Consider the following 16,207-nt stretch of genomic DNA (forward strand, 5'->3'; position numbering starts at 1 on the left):
TCTTTTGGCATCTTTACTTAGTGGGTAAAGGCAGAGAATATTCAAGGAAAAAATACAAAGAAAATGTTAACAAAACGATGTTTGGAGTTTAGTGACTGCCAGTATCTCATTCTGAGACAGTACTGTTGAATGAGACACTTCATTATTTTAACATCCCATAACTCTCTCTTTTTCTCTCTCTTTCACACGCAACCTAGAAACGATTATCTTCTCGTATGTTAATACAAATAGAAACTTGATAATGTTATTAATAATATACAAACTTCTATAGAACATTAACTGAAACCTTTCATAATGATAGATGATAATGTACGCAGTTTTTGATTGATAATATTTTATAATTCTATTCATCATCTCTCGTGCAGCTTGATCATTCTTTTAGTAGATCTCAGACTTCTACACCATATCTGAGAGCACATCTAGATTGATATTAATGAGTCTACATGCATGGCATGGTTTTATTTCCAACTTGCAAGTAAAAGGAATAGTTCTGCTTGCAATATATGTTCATTAATTTCTTTTGCGGAGAAAAATAATGAACCCTAAGAACTGCCTCCCTTTCTCACGGCTTTTTTCTGAGGACCAATTGGATTGATGGCAAACATCTAGCTATTATTAATTACACGACAGAAGAAAATTAGTTAAATTTTTTTACAAGTTAACCTATCTAATGTAATGTATGTCAAGGTGATTGTTCATCCTTTGTGACAAAAGATCACCTTTTTCTTCACGAATTAATTAAAGATCTCAAAACAAAGAACATGGATAGATAGTTATTGAAATTAGGACATTACAAATTTAACTTATTTGTCACAAGTTCAACCAACAGATAAGATAGCAACTACTCATAATATACATCATATCAATAGAAACGCTGAGATTTTTGCAGCCCTGTCGCAGAAATTGTATCGTCCAGCTTCCGTTGCTTATTACCGTCGACCGTTAGCCCGAAATGGATGTGCGGAAAATGGGCCCACTGCATATAAGCAAGCAATTCTGCAATTCTTAACAATCTAAATAGAAAATGAGGCCAAGAAATAACTATAAATGGAGCTATAAAAGGCATGCAAAGGGCAAATATTTGAAGATATTCAGATATATATATATATATATAAGGGAAATTATTTTTAAGGAACATGGCATACTCATGATTTTTTCCTTACATCATAACTTGCTAGACAGTGAGATAATTTTGGCCTGTAATATATCCATTAGTCAGGTATGATGATAAATAATTACTACCTTAAATTAATCAAAGATAATTTATCTCCATTGATCAGCCCAAAGGCATTTATTTACTTACATTCTTTGCTGCGGCGCTGAAAGCTTCCTTGTGGCTAATCTCAGGATTTTTAGCCTTTATCCTTTGTATCTCCTCCCTATGAAAAGAACAATTAAATCAATCCTGCATCCTTACATGGTTTCATAATGACTTTTACAAAATCATGATATATAAACCTTACAAGAAGTATTACACAAAATTAACAAGGATTGATTTGGAAAGCTCACTTGATAAATCTATTATAAGCAGATGGAACACGCTGTCTCTTCTGGATGGCTGGTTAAGGAAAAGCATTAGCTAAACCATCAAGACAAATTATATAACTAAAGATTTCCAAGCTTGCTTTAGTATATATTTGTCAGTATTTCTTGCATTCAAATTAATTAGGAAAAAAAAATCCTTCTTGAGATGTATGCAGGGAAGTTCACATCTTTAAACCAAAGTTAAGAGATTGTGTTTGTTGTTGTTCAAAAAATCTAGAATGCTATGCACTAATAATATTTGAAGTCAGACGAGAACAAAACATAAAAAAGGCTTACAGCGAATGGGTAGCATTTGCTGTTGATTGCTTTGAGACGAGTACACTATTGGCCGTGTCCTATTACATTTGGAAGATGATCCACTCTCTACTCGAGTATCATGGGATCCAATGTTATCCACCTGCATATTCTCCCACCACCAAAGAAACAATAACCATGTCTTTAAATACTCCACATGTAGGTCGTAGTAGTGGTACATTTAAACTTTAGAGAGAGGATTGATTTATAGAACTTTTTCCTCATAACATTAGGAAAAAAAAAACTCTAAATACTTGTAGTATAATTGGTTTACAAATGTATTTCTTTTAAAGTAGTTCTTTTCAATTTTCTAGGAGAGAGGAGTACTGTAGACTCGTAGAATATAGTAAAACAGTAGAAGAAGTACAGTGAACAAAAGGAGGAAGAAATGAGAGAGAAACAATCTTAGTTTCTTCTTTATTATTAAATCAAATCATCCTGTAAAAATAATTCCACAACTTTATATCCGGATAGAAAGGAGATTTTCAACCTGAAGATCTTGAGGTGGGAGTGTTTGAAGCAAACCTCCCATATTGACAGGCAACAGATTAGCACAATGCCCGCATCGAACAGTTACGATGTTTAGTAAACTGTGGCTTGGGACACTAACCTGAATCATAAAGAAGGCTCCGTTAGTATTTTGTGGAATGAATAAAATATATATGTCAAATAATAAGTTCATCTTTAGAAAAGATAAAAAAAAGAAAGCTTAAATGACTAACACTGCTCTTACAACAGCTACTCTAAGGAATTAAGTACACCCAAGCATAACATGATACTTAAAGTTGATCAAATCTTTGTAAGAGGTGTTACCAATTAGTTTCAAGAGCTCAGATATCCATGAATGTAGTATTATTACCCATGGCGGTACTATAAGGAGGAACAGAGAAAGGAGGACTAAAGAACAACCAAAGGAGATACTAAAACAAAGAAGAAGAAGAGGAGGAAGACGAAAAAAAATCAATATTGAAAAGTTGGAGTTAAAAAAATGAAGCAACAACTGATCGATTAAGAAATAGGGCACAAATATTTCTCTTATATTGCATGCTCTCTTTCTATTCTATGATCTATCGCATCTATCACATCTGAAATGGAATAACTTTTCCAAATGTTTGCTTTTATGCGTTCAAAACCTGGAGGAGCTGTAGCCTCTCTATCTCTGCAAAAGGAAGAGGTGTGCATGCAAAAGCTTAAGCACTCACTCCAAGACCCAGAACAAAGAGGAGACCCATCATCAGAGCTGTGAAGGGTACTCTAACCTTAACATAAAAGTGAGAAAGCAATTTGAAAAAGTATAGTAAGGATCTGATCGAGCTCCTTGATGCCAATTAATTCCTTCGGGTTAAAAACCACTGAATGTCATCTTCCCTCTTCTTTCCGCACCCTTCTGATCAGTACTCTCTCTTGGACTTCTCCAAAGTGAATAAAAGCACCTAAAAGCTTTACCAACATCAAGATAAAAGAGAAGAAAACGACATGACAAACCGACCCACTCTCTGTACCTTGGATTATATATTGTAATTTCCCAAAAGGAACATAGTATTATATATATATATATATATATATATATTGTAGAGAGAGAGAGAACAACTTTAGCAGTCACAGAAAAGCAATGAGAAGTTATGGCACGATTACACTAGATAAGCTCTAAGAATGTTGAATAGGAGGAGAAATAATATTCGTATGTAGCATTTAAGGCCATTTTCAGGAATGCACTCAGTCTCCTACATGCTGTTCTTAAATCAAAGATGAATAATAACTATCATAATTGTATTTCAATGAACAAAGAAAGAGTGTTAGATCATGTCCCAACTAAACTAGTTATGTGTTGATCTCATGATCTCAAGAATCTAGTTTCTTTAGCTATACATTTTTATGACATTTTGTTACATGACATCAAATGTTGAAAATTTGGGAATTTACACATATGATGAATGAAGAGACATCATTAATTCTCAATTCATGGATCCATACGTCTCTCCGCCATACAAAAGTGAGCCCCATTATTGATACAAGCTAAGTTTCCTTCTAGCGAATTGTAAAAATGAAAAGAAAAAAATGCAGTTTTTTACCAATTGCTTTCTCTTATAAGATACTTAGATATTTATTTTGTATCTTACTCGTGTCTTTGAAACAACCAGAGTTAAAGATTAACGAAATTATTTTTTTGAATATATAAGATAGCTAGGTTTCAAGAGTTTCTCAAGTACATGGAGCTCTATAACCTTAGTCTCATATGTAGCAGATCTTCTGAAGCCACTATAAAAAGGGCTCACTAAGGGTACAGAAACATAATTGTCTATACCTTATCTTTGGAAATCTAATACCTTAAATGAAATCCCTAGAACAATTTAAGTTAAAAAAAATTATTATAGAATCCCGTATAATTTGTGCTAAAAGCCTAAAAGAGGTAGACATGCAGTTGCCTACAAAGAAGCCATATGCATCTCATCTTCTACTTCTACATGAAGAACTAATTAAATCACTTAGAAGCTATCAAGGTCTCAATCTCCACACAAAAAGAACAAACTTTTGTCATCGTAAGAAGCTTCCGAAGATTACACTCTTGACTCTTCTATGTGATACTTAGATAAATAATAAAATCAACAACTCCACTTGGGATTTAGAGAGAGAGAGAGAGAGAGAGAGAGAGAGAGAGGAGGAAGAGAAGAAGAAGAAGAAGAAGAATAAAATACGATCTATACCGCGAGGTTGGTGTTGCAGAAGTTGCAGTGGACGTAGCAAACGTGATCAGATGCAACACTTGACGACATTTTTTCCGAGCTCTGGAGCATGAGGAAGCCAAGGAAATATTTAAGAGGATATAAGAGAAGAGAAAAAAAGAAAAAGAAAACGGAAGCAAGAGATGGGCTTCTAGCAAAAGGCAAGCGCCATCGTTTTATGCATAAGATGTGGAGAGAGAGAGAGAGAGAGAGAGAGAGAGAGAGAGAGAGAGAGAGAGGGCTTTCCTCTTTTCTTGTTTTGTTTTGTTCTTTGATGAACGAACGTACGAGAAGGGTAGTGGGAGAAAAATAACCTGGAGTTGGAGGGGGCAAACTGCAAAAAGTAATTATGAGTGGTTTTCGGATTGGAGGAGAGGAAGTGGGAAGGGTAATGATTGATAGAATGAGTGGGTGGCAGTCTACTGCTCTCACCCCTTAATTTTACACAATTGCCCCTGTGACTAAACTATAGAAAAATTCGTTCTCTAATAGTAGTAGTAGTAACACACGTTGCTTATACATAATTACTTGGCAGCTCATGATTCGTTATTAACCCCCCCCACTCTCTATTAAGCTAAGAACACGTCGGCCCTCGAGTCAAATACCTCCCTCCCATATCTGTTGATAGAAAATAGTAAAGTAATCATTTTTATCCTTTTCTTTTACTAAATTAAAGATAAACTAGTCACTAAAGCATTTTAAATTGATGATGTGATAGTTACGTTGATATTTTTCTTAATAAAAAAAATTAAATGGATAACTAATAAAAAAAACACTTCACAAATTGTTTAAATAATTAAAATGATCAATATGACACAACTAATAAAGAGTTTTTTATTTATTTTTTTTGCGTGTGTACCCTTGGAATATCTTTTATTTTAACATAAATATGAGATTTATGCTAAAATTACCGAGATATATATGCAAATTAATTCCTTCAAACTTTTAATCTCGGGTATTAGATTGCAAGTAAAAGTCCTTGGTGGGCCATGGAGCTTGTCAGGTTCATAGGATATTTAGCAAAAGGACAATAAATTGCGTAGAAATCTAATGTGATCATGTATCAAATCGATTACCAGTTTTGGAATTGCGGCAATGCTCAGAATTGCTTTGCATTGCTTGTCTTAATTAATGGCATCCAAGAGCTGGTGGCCATGAAGAGATAGAAGACAATCGATATGGGCTTAAGTGTGAAAGGCTCCTGATTGACATGGACTAATCGGAAAGACTGTTTGCATATATATATATATGAATCTAAACAGTTCTACAGATGAATTCTTCTCTTATTTTTACCCTGAGATAATCTTTTTGGTCATTAGATAGGTCAAAACTTTTTCATATAATCTTTTTTATTATGTTCTTTTTATTTTTAAATGAGAAGTTCTTCAACAAAGTATGTGATTTCAATATGTTTGACTGGTTAGAACACGAGCTAAAATGTTATTATTACACCTACTCATGAGGCGAATCCGAATAAAGAAATATAGAGATATCTAGATGATTAATAAAACGACCCAATTAGGTTTTAAGTTATCCTACTGGAGGGAGTTGAATTACCAACCTCATATATGTATAGATCACTCGAACTATTTCTTAATTCATTGTTCACTTATTTTTTATTGAAGAAAAAATATTCTGTAAACAAATCTTTCATTTTATGTTATATATATAATAAATTTATTACAATATAGTAGAGAGAGAGAGAGAGAGAGAGAGAATCCAAAGACAAACCTCCAATTGTGATGAAATAATGATAATATGTGGCAGGTCCAACAACAGTAAGCAATATGCTGTGCATTTTTTTGCCAAGGGAAAAAGAAAGAAAGAGAAAGAAAGAAGAAGAATAGATTGAGTGAAAAGACAAGAATGCCCCTTCCTTCCCCTTTCATGTGTGGGAACATGCATTCATTGAAGTCGTATGTCAGTGGTTCAGCATGCTTCCATCCATGTAATGTCATTTCGAGAGGACAGATTGGATGCCTCATAGCTCCTGCAATCATTGACAACTATGTAATGCTTCACTATGCAAACCCTACCTCCTAAAGACATAGCTTCAAACACTAACTATTACTTCTCCTAACCCCTTTTATTTTTTACCTATAAAGCTTAAATGTAATTGAAAATAGCTATTGATATTTGAAAGTTACTGAATAACGAGATGTATATATAAGTCGTTGATTGGATCAACGGTTTTAAAATAAACAAAACTCGTAAAAAAAATTTAGTTAAAACCTTAAAGCTGTCAAAAACTCAACTATTCCTTATTTATTAATTCAAACAACATAACTTATACCTTGGGTCTTCGACGAAAACTAAAAATTAAAGTTACTTGCTCCTTAACTATTACTCATATTATTTTTATTGTTTTCAAGAAAAAGAGTAGACACGTACGACTCTCTGAGATATTTAATTACATCACTAAGTTCTCTCCATTAGAAAAAAAAACTATTGAAATTTTATTAACTAATTAGATGGACAAATATGCTCTTATCTCTTATTAGATGTAGATTGAGAGTTTCAGGGACACTTTTACCCATTATTAAGTTAGTTAAAATTTAATATTATTTATATCTAGATTTCTAATGAAATCTCGCCGGAGAAAGCTTGCTGATATATTTTAATAATTAATAGGATGCATGTGTCAAAAAATAATTCCAAAGGAGATTAATGATGCGGAGCAATAGTTAAAAGTAACCCTAACTCTTTGAATAAAAACAAAGTTAGGTATCTGTTAGGCATTTCATTTGCAACCTTGAATTATATATGATATGATTATGCGATAGTATAGTATAGTATAGTATACATTAGCTATCTATACTTGATTTTGGAGTGGCTTCATTGGGGTTCTGGTCCTAGATTTGATTCTCTAATAGTTGACAAAGACTCTAGTGCTCTCTAAAGTTTGGCCCTTGACGCCCACTTGTACTCAATCTTAGGAACATTTTGAGTGGGAGTGAATAGGACATTGACAAAATCCATACCCTTGTCCACTTCTCATTTATATAGATTTAGGTATACGACATATATATATATATACACACACATATTGAGAAAGGGGAGAAAAAATAAATAATAAATAATAAAAAGGATTGTTGTTGGACTATTTGCAGTTTGAAGCCCAACTTAGGTATAAATAAGACCCAGCCCAGATAATAAGCAGGCCAATTTGAAGCCCAAATCGAGACCCTTCCAAGTTCCAAATTCCAAATTCTAATTCGCAAAACCCCCAAAATCGAGTGCTTAAACCTTCCCTCCTCTCTTCGCAACCATGTGGGCTCGATCCTTCTACGGTGGCGGCGGCGGCATTCCGTGGCGTCGCCTCCTCATCCGACGCCTCTCGTCCTCCGCCTCTGCTGTGGATTCTATCCTCCTTCGCTCCCTCAAAGACCACTACCTCGAAGTCTCCAAGATGACACCTCCTCCGGTAACCCCTCCTTCCATTCTGTTTTTTAGGGTTTAAATTTATGTTTCCATCTCATCTCGTCCCTCTCGTTTATGTGCTGTAGAAAGTGAACCCGCCGTCGCCATTCACGATCTTGAAAGGCGCGCTGGATAAGGACGGGCCCGTGCTGCGTAGATCGTATAAGGATGACGAAATCTCGATTTCGGTTATGCGATTGGCTAACATAATGCCCGCTGGGGCGGAGGATGAGGACGATGGGGATGAGTCGATCAACCAGATGTTTCTCCATGTGGATGTGGCGAAGCCCGGGAGGGAGGAGTCGCTGCAATTCCTCTGCGGGTTGTATCCGGATACCGTCGGGATCCACTCCGTGTGCCTTCGGCCAAAGGTTGGAACCGGGACTGGGTCGGCGGCGGCCGCTGCAAATCACCAGGGCCGTGTTTTCCAGTAAGCCCGTTCTTTTCGTCTGACAATTTTTCTACATCTTGCTGTTAAAATGTGATTTTGAGACGGATTCCTGTTAGGTTTTAATGAAATTAGAATTCTGTTAAAATGCAGGTAATGTTGGTTTTAGGTAGGTTTGAGAAGTTGATTGGTTTGTTATTGAAATGTGCATGCCAATGAATTAATCCTTGCGGTAACCAAGCAGGTCTGCTAGTTGACTAGATATTTCTAGTCAATTTTATTGGATCTTATTTGCTTGATTGATTGTTTTATTTTATAGTTGAGTTGCCATACTAGGAGAGAATTAGCAAATTCATTTCAACTTATTACTTGAAAAATGGAGAGGTGACAACATGCCAATTTAATTAATTATTATTAGGATTTGGAGTTGTGGCTATAGTAGCATACAGAGTAAGAAAATTGGATTGCCACAGAAAATGTCTCGATTGGGTTACGTAGCTACGGAAGTGAATTATATTATTACTATTGTTTCAATTATTTGTAAAAGGATATAGATAGCTTGTGAGTGTGAGTTAGGATTACTATTGAATAGATTTACGAGATCTCCAAAATCACACTAAGCTGATTCTAATTCGTTGAAAGTTGACTAATGATTATTTAAAGAGTGCCATTTTGTTTTGTACGGATCAACTCTTGCTGAAATTTTTTTCATCATCGGCATGGTCATCCAAATGTTTTCACATCTACATGTGTCTACATGGATTGGGCCACAACCCTTGTCTGAGGTGAAGGGATTCAGTTATAAGAGATCTTGGATAGGGGATTAAGATTCAGAAGTAGGTTATGAAATGGATAAGACACTAAATTGGTACATGATGCAGTAAATTTTGAACTTGGACGCAAATGGGTAATGATGCAGCAACGTATAGAATATATGCTCATGCATGTACGTGAATTGACCTGCAAATGACACTATGAAGTACAAACAATTTATTAGTTGCCCAAATATGTGCACTTGCTAGTTACAATACGGAGTGATTATAGGAGTATCTCTGTATCCCCTCATTTGTATATATTACCATTCATAAGAAAATGGTAATACTCAAAAGTTAATTTTAAAAGAACAATTAAAAAACCACAATGAGTTGTCCTTATTTTATAAACACCATATGTTGGAAATCATTCAAACACGAAATATAGTATGCATAGTAGTACCAAACTATCATGCCTTGTCCTTTATCTTATTATCATGAGGCTAAAGAAGTTAATGTTCTGTAGATAAACATGCACGCTCAATTTTTATTGGCTGCTTGAAACCCCATAAAGTTATGTTAGATCTATGAAAGTGTAAGTATCAACTATTTCCAAGGCAAAAGTTTAGAAGCTAAAGATACAAAATGTCTTAGATTAGATGTTGTCATTTTAGGACTTATGTTGCATAATGCATAATCATTTATGAATTGAAAGTTTAATTACATTGAACGTCATGAAATAGCATATTCTTAATCCTTATAAAGAAGTTTATTCATAATAGCTCTTGACCAATCATATTATGCTGTAAATTGTTGAAGAGAAAGTTGTGAATGCTGATTGAAGGCATGCATATTCTTTTTCATTTTATTTTCCTTTTCCTGGAGCCCAAGTTATCAGTAACTTTATCATGGATTGTATTTGTTGTTGCTAAGAAGTGGGGCTTGGCAACTCGGTTGCCACCAAGCCCATGTGTGGAAAGCTGACCTAGCCCATTGAGATGCCTGGCCTTTCTTGTGTTAGAACACTTCAATAAGCTGGTTTCACTCATGACAGGTTGCACATTATGTACAGCCTATATGCTGCAATCTTTTTTTATAAAAAAATAATAAAATAAATCTAAATAGCATTATTTTAGTTTGCTGCTGTTCTCAAATATTCTATTGAAGCCATCTCATGACATTTCAAGACTATATCATCCTATTTCTTTTTTATGCACTTATTTTAGTTGCTTTTCAACTTGGAATGTTGTTAAGATGCATACCTTATGGTCGTTGAACTGGCAGGGAGCTGGACCAAAAGGTGAGGGATGCCTTCCATATATATATTGAGGCCCGTGGCATAAATGAGAATCTTTTCCCTTTCCTCCAAGCATGGCTTTATGTGAAGGACCACCGAAACCTCATGCGTTGGTTTAAGAGTGTGGGTGCCTTCATCAGTGAGCGAAAGGCTGTCTGAGCTGCATTTGCCTCATCCATTGTAGAATTGAGAATTTCACTTTCTTTATGGTTCTGTGCACGTGCAACTGTCAAATATCTAAACCCAAGTTTTGAGTATTCAGATGAGGTGAAGGGAAATCACTCGGCTTGTGGTAATCTTATAGAAGTACTTCCAGACAAATTACTCAGTTGGAAAAGCGTTTAAAGACTGATAGATTGGTATCACCAGAATCCAAAAGAAATTAAACTTCTTCTCTTTGTTGTACTTCCAGTTGTTAGGATGACAGAGAGCATGTAAGCATAAATGCATTTTATCTGAACCAGTCTCGACTTATTTTCCTTTAGACAAATGATAGATGTCTCATAGATTCCAACCAACCGACAATAAAATTGCTCTTGGTGCCTTTTCTCTATCCCGTCTATTGTTTTGTTCCTATCTTGGATTCATGTTGTTGTTTCAACTATCCTCTTGTTTATAGAATGATCAGACTGACAAGGATGCAACCTGTACCTACATTAAGAGGATTTCCATCATGCAGTATGTTGATGGCATACTTACTCTTTACTTCAATTTTAAGTCAATATGGATCTTGGGTTTGATGGCCATGCCCTAACCTAATTTCTGGAACTTTGTGTCCCTTTGGGCCAATTCTATTATTGCATCTAGGACTCATGTAGATTAAATCTCTAGCTGGCCCAATTGGGTAATTGAGTGCATATATCTGGATCCAATCCTCTGACATGGTCAGTGAACTTGGATTGAGTATAAATCTTCCATTATGAGTTGCTACTCTGAAGTATGCTTGAAATTTGGTAATGTGTCAAAATTGCAAGGACCCACCATTTTTTTTCCGTAGTCAGGCCAAGTTGTTGGACATCCAAATACTTCTCATAGTCTTCTTCAAGCATCATCATGCCTCCATTAAAGTGTTGGGGGGTCAAGTTAGTGGTGCCATTTCTTCTGTGACATATCTCTCACTATCTGAGTTAGAGGCTCAACTCTGCTGCTGCTGTTAAAAGAGGGCCTTAGCTTCTTTCTTTTTTCTCCCATGTTCTTTCTCTTTCTCTTTATTTTAGCTCCAATGTTTTTTTCCACAAAGAATTTGAGTACCCAAATGACAACAACATAAAGCACAGGGGGGGAGTATTCAAAAAGTAGTTCCCTTCTTTTGTGCTTAAATATTAGTATTTGATTTTATCTTTAACTTTTAAAAAAATAAAGTTACTAAAAAAAACTGTGTTCTGACTTTATTCTCATTCACATCCTATCCTATCATATTGATATTTATCATTTTACCCATCCATTTTGCTCTCATGCCTCAAAAATGCCCTATCAATAGTTTTCTTAACTAATAGCTATTATATATAGATATATGAGTTAAATTAACTATAGATATAAAATGATCTAAATACTCTTAAGTAAGATAAGTTTTCTAAGATTAGGTTTTTGTAAAATGGAACCAGATTTTCACGTCAAATTAGGGCCATTTTATTATTTTTTATAAAAGTAATGCTGGAATCTTTCCTATTCCTTCAGCTAACGTTAGGTAAAAATTTACTCCATATCAAACTTTGTGACTGATTCTTCCATCAGAAATATTGAATTTGGAAATGTTTTGCTTGAAGAGGCAAATGGAATTTAGATTCTCCTTCTACACTTCATCTTTTAAAAAGCTGATCAAAATTCTCTGAAGAAATTCTTGTGGCCCAAATCATCTAGAAGTTAGATTTAATGCTAACAACTTCTTTGAATATTAAAATAGCAAAACATTCCACTACTATTCCAAAGTAAAGAAAATAGAGTTAAATCTCTAAATTTTGAATCTATGTGAATATTCTTTAAAATCTATTGTTTTTGCATAGCTGTCCTTCTAGTTATTATCTGATGAGTGATAACTACATGTTATAATCGAAAGTATTTAAATGATAAAATAACAAAGATTCCTTTAGTTAAGAGCAATGTATACAAAAAAGAATGAGAATATTTTTGTCCTTCTAGTATTAAATAGATCAAAATTTATGTTGGTTAGACTTTTTTGGGTATCTCTAAGAAAAAAGGTTGTTAAGAATATCTATATAAAAACCAAATATTTTGAAAGGCATATATATAAAACACCAATTTTAGAGGAATATATACATAAGATAAAAGATTTTAAAAGTACATGCATGAAAAAATTCCTTAAAATAATGCTTCTTTCTAGGCTCATAAATACCAAATTATTGATCCTTTGGCATATAGAAGCATTGGAGCAATCAAAATGTTAATTGTTCCTATGAAACATCCTCTTGGAAGTTGGGAACTTTAGGGATAGAAGATAGAGATTTTGACCAAACAAACCCTACTAAAAACTTATTTAATTTGGTTAGTATATTTTAAAACTTAAATAACATATTAATATGTTTGAAAATCATTGTTCCAAATATAAGTTGATGTTTGAAAATCAATGATTCAGTCGTCGACTTTTAAATATAAGTTGCTGATTGAATTAACGACTTATATAAAAATTAATTTTTTTAAAAAAAGTTATAAAATATAAAAATAAATTTTTATATAAGTCGTTGATTTAATTAGCAATTTATATTTAAAATTCATTGAACTAGAAAGTAATTTATAAAAATATAATTTCTTAAAGCTTAGGCAAATTTTATAAAAGATTTAAAATTTTCATAAATTAAAAACTAATAGCAGACTTAAAATAATTAAAAATCATACAAGATAAAGGGGATCCATTCGTCCCAAGTCCTCTATGGTTTTTTTATGTAGAAACTTACAAGAAAAATCCCTTTCATTCCCTTGTTTCTTTCCCATTAAACAAAATAAAGATTAACATGAAGAAGTTAAATAATCCTATTATTAACAAATTTAAGGCAATAAACTAAGTTCTTATGACCCAAATGAATCATCGCAGCGGTATCTTTTGTTATTATTTTTAGATTAGTGAAGTAATTATTTTAATGTTGCATATGTCGCCTTGCTACTTTGTAATAAGCTAATCGGGGGATTTGGAATTCTAAGAGATAATTGATTGAAAGAGATCATATTTTGTTATCAAAAGTCGGTCCACTCCATGTGTATGAATCAATAGCATCTATACTAAAAATTGTTTCTTATTATATATATATATATATATACTTGAACAAAACTTATGCAATGATTCTATTTTATATCTTTTATATATGGAGACAGAAAGTTGGATTAATGGCCCAAAAAATGTTATGATTTATAGACTAAGAGAGAGAAGAAGATAGAAAGAAAAACTAAAATGAAGGGGCTTTGGCTCATATAGAGTCATAGATGACACTCCTCTCTCTCTCTCTCTCTACCTTTAATTAAAATTAAATAATTAATTATGTTAAAGTTGGTCCAAAACTATAGCTGTGGGCGTAAAGCCACCGTACATTTGAATATGATTAAATAGAAATAATAATTTTTATTTGTTTATTGCTAAATTGAAAGATTTACTACTATTTCTATGTTTAGTGAGTGTAATAGTTAATTTTAATGTGATATAAAGTGAATAAAAATATTAAAGATTTATTTTTGATTTAACATAAAATATATTGATGGGATAGATACTAATGGTAAATTGGTAATTAAATTGATGTGTAGTATAAAATGTAATTTTGATAAATAATATTTATATTTTAAAATATGACTATTATAATATTTAACTATTATTTTAGAATAAATAATTATATTATAGAATAAGAAAAAAAATGGGGTTAAATATATTTGCCATCTTGTACTATGTATTCTAGAAGGTCTTAAGGCGGTCCATGTAATTATAAAATGAGTACATAGAGTAAAGTAATTTATTTTTACGCATAAGTAAAAATTATTTAATCAAAAAAATTATTTTAATTGGGCTTTATGACGCTCAACAAAGTCGTACATGGTATGCACCTATTTATTATATATTATCGTATCTCTCCGGCTCATTCTCCAAGGTATAAATTGCGTAGGGGCACACAAATTAATCCAAATAAAAGGTATATCTATGGGCTAACGCTATAAGAGCTCCTTAAGCTGATGAGGGTTCAGGTACCCACTACCCACAGAACTCCTCTCTCTCCTCTCTCTCCTCTCTGCTCTCTTGTGAGTTCTGACTCGTCGTCAACTCCGATTGGGGTTTTGCTGACTTTTCCACTTTTCTTTAAAGCATTTTAGCAAACATCTTGTGGGTTGTCTTTTCTCACCCTCTCTTAATGCGCGTGTGGCTGAGAGTTAGCTGGCCCTCGCCTTCTCTGCATCCCTTTTGGAACATTTTGGGTGTCCCCACTTGGAAGCCTTCCATTTTCTCTCTCTCTCTCTCTCTCTCTCGTTTTAAAAGACTCTATTTTATTTTATTTTACTCTTTTGTCGATTTTATAACTAGACCTTTTTCTAAAAAAGTATAATTTTATACGACAACTTGAGTTGTTAAAGTAAATCTAATTATTTCAAATAAAAAAGTACCACAATTGTTTTTAAGTAAGTCTAATTTTTTTTTATTAGTAGAGTTATGAATAAACTATAAATCTGAGTAATAGTAAGGTGTTATGTGAAAACTTTAGAACAAAAAATTGAGACTTCTAATTATAAAATCTTCATACGTAAAACATAAGGAGTGAATATAAAAATAGTGAAAATATAAGGTGTAGATGATAAAAGCAGAATCTAATTTTTTTTAATAAAAATTTCTCTACATATTATTAGCTTTTTATTTAACTAATTAAAATTTTAGATCAATAAATATTATGGTGTTAGTAATTTATAGATGATGTTAGATGTCTCTATCGTTGGTAGCTCATTGCTAATGATATAGAAGGCAATATGATATATCTTGGCATTGAAAATTAGAAAAGCACAACATGATTCATGGGATTAGTGAGCTTAATTATAGCTTTGTCCCCAATGTCAACTATAGTGTTTAGTGGATAGAATTCCTTAACGAAATTTTCAAACTCAAATAAAGTTTTGGGCTTCTTTTACATAATTGACACTAAAAACTTAAATATATCATAATTATTATTATTATATTCTTTAAAATATCGGACTTGCCGCTAAGATCGTTTGACTCTCTCGAAATTATTATTATGTAAAATAACTTAAATAGTCTCTCTCTTTTAAAGTTTAGAATGTAATATATTAAGGAAGAATTATTTTATTATATTATGGCATTAAATATAATATATAATAGTTTTTAAAATATTTTAATGTAAGGAAAAAAATAGTCTTTTAAATTCATAACAATGGTATTTTTGAAGAAACACAATAATTTCGATGGCAATTATAATATTCTAAATATGTTAAAATTCCTAAATTTTAATTAAATCAGCATGGAAAGATTAGGATTACAAGGGATAAAGAGAATTACAAAGCTTACAAGAAAGTGGTTAACATCACACTAATTTGCTGATGGATTAACTTTTGTCTCGTTAATTTGTTTGATTTGGTAAGCGTCAATTAGAGCATAGTGTGCTGCCCACTTTACTATAATGAGTCTTAATCATGGCCAACATGTCGGTTTAATAGATTTGTTTTATTTCTCCACTAGTTTATGTTAGTTTGTGTCCTGTTCTTGGTGTAATAGCCTTGCTAAGGCTGTCATTTTGATTTTAGACAGGTAGGTTTATTGGTGCCGTCTGATTACTAAGTAATTAAACAA

General features: G+C 32.9%; 2 protein-coding genes across 3 annotated transcripts; one reads left to right on the plus strand and one right to left on the minus strand.

Moving 5' to 3' along the window:
* Positions 1-738: 738 nt before the first annotated feature.
* LOC140783248 (protein YABBY 2-like) lies at positions 739-4,837 on the minus strand. Of its 2 annotated transcripts, XM_073130057.1 has the most exons (7): positions 4,545-4,761; positions 2,330-2,449; positions 1,822-1,942; positions 1,510-1,558; positions 1,304-1,379; positions 1,164-1,197; positions 739-976 (listed from the first exon to the last, which is right to left on the minus strand). In XM_073130057.1, exons 1-6 carry the CDS (start codon positions 4,632-4,634, stop codon positions 1,165-1,167), a joined length of 489 nt encoding a protein of 162 aa, XP_072986158.1. In that variant the 5' UTR covers positions 4,635-4,761; the 3' UTR covers positions 739-976; position 1,164. The 2 variants fall into 2 exon arrangements, with proteins under 2 accessions (XP_072986158.1, XP_072986157.1); XM_073130056.1 differs by lacking the exon at positions 1,164-1,197 and having other exon boundaries at positions 4,545-4,837.
* A 2,943-nt stretch (positions 4,838-7,780) lies between these two features.
* Positions 7,781-10,972, plus strand: LOC140785119 (uncharacterized protein At2g39795, mitochondrial). The gene is made up of 3 exons (XM_073132860.1): positions 7,781-7,986; positions 8,069-8,412; positions 10,407-10,972. The coding sequence occupies exons 1-3, from the start codon at positions 7,831-7,833 to the stop codon at positions 10,576-10,578; spliced, it is 672 nt and encodes a 223-aa protein (XP_072988961.1). The 5' UTR covers positions 7,781-7,830; the 3' UTR covers positions 10,579-10,972.
* Positions 10,973-16,207: the final 5,235 nt, after the last annotated feature.

The sequence above is a fragment of the Typha latifolia genome, chromosome 3 (assembly GCF_019914945.1).
Source record: "Typha latifolia isolate L0001 chromosome 3, TyphaL0001v2, whole genome shotgun sequence".
NCBI lineage: Eukaryota > Viridiplantae > Streptophyta > Magnoliopsida > Poales > Typhaceae > Typha > Typha latifolia.

Coding starts and splice junctions, on each gene's coding strand:
- LOC140783248 (XM_073130056.1), bottom strand. CDS start 4,634: ATGCTCCAGAGCTCGGAAAAAATGTCGTCAAGTGTTGCATCTGATCAC. Junction 2,450..4,544: donor TCTGCAACACCAACCTCGCG/GTATAGATCGTA, acceptor TTTATGATTCAG/GTTAGTGTCCCAAGCCACAG. Junction 977..1,303: donor TCAGCGCCGCAGCAAAGAAT/GTAAGTAAATAA, acceptor GCTTATATGCAG/TGGGCCCATTTTCCGCACAT.
- LOC140785119 (XM_073132860.1), top strand. CDS start 7,831: ATGTGGGCTCGATCCTTCTACGGTGGCGGCGGCGGCATTCCGTGGCGT. Junction 7,987..8,068: donor CCAAGATGACACCTCCTCCG/GTAACCCCTCCT, acceptor TATGTGCTGTAG/AAAGTGAACCCGCCGTCGCC. Junction 8,413..10,406: donor CACCAGGGCCGTGTTTTCCA/GTAAGCCCGTTC, acceptor TTGAACTGGCAG/GGAGCTGGACCAAAAGGTGA.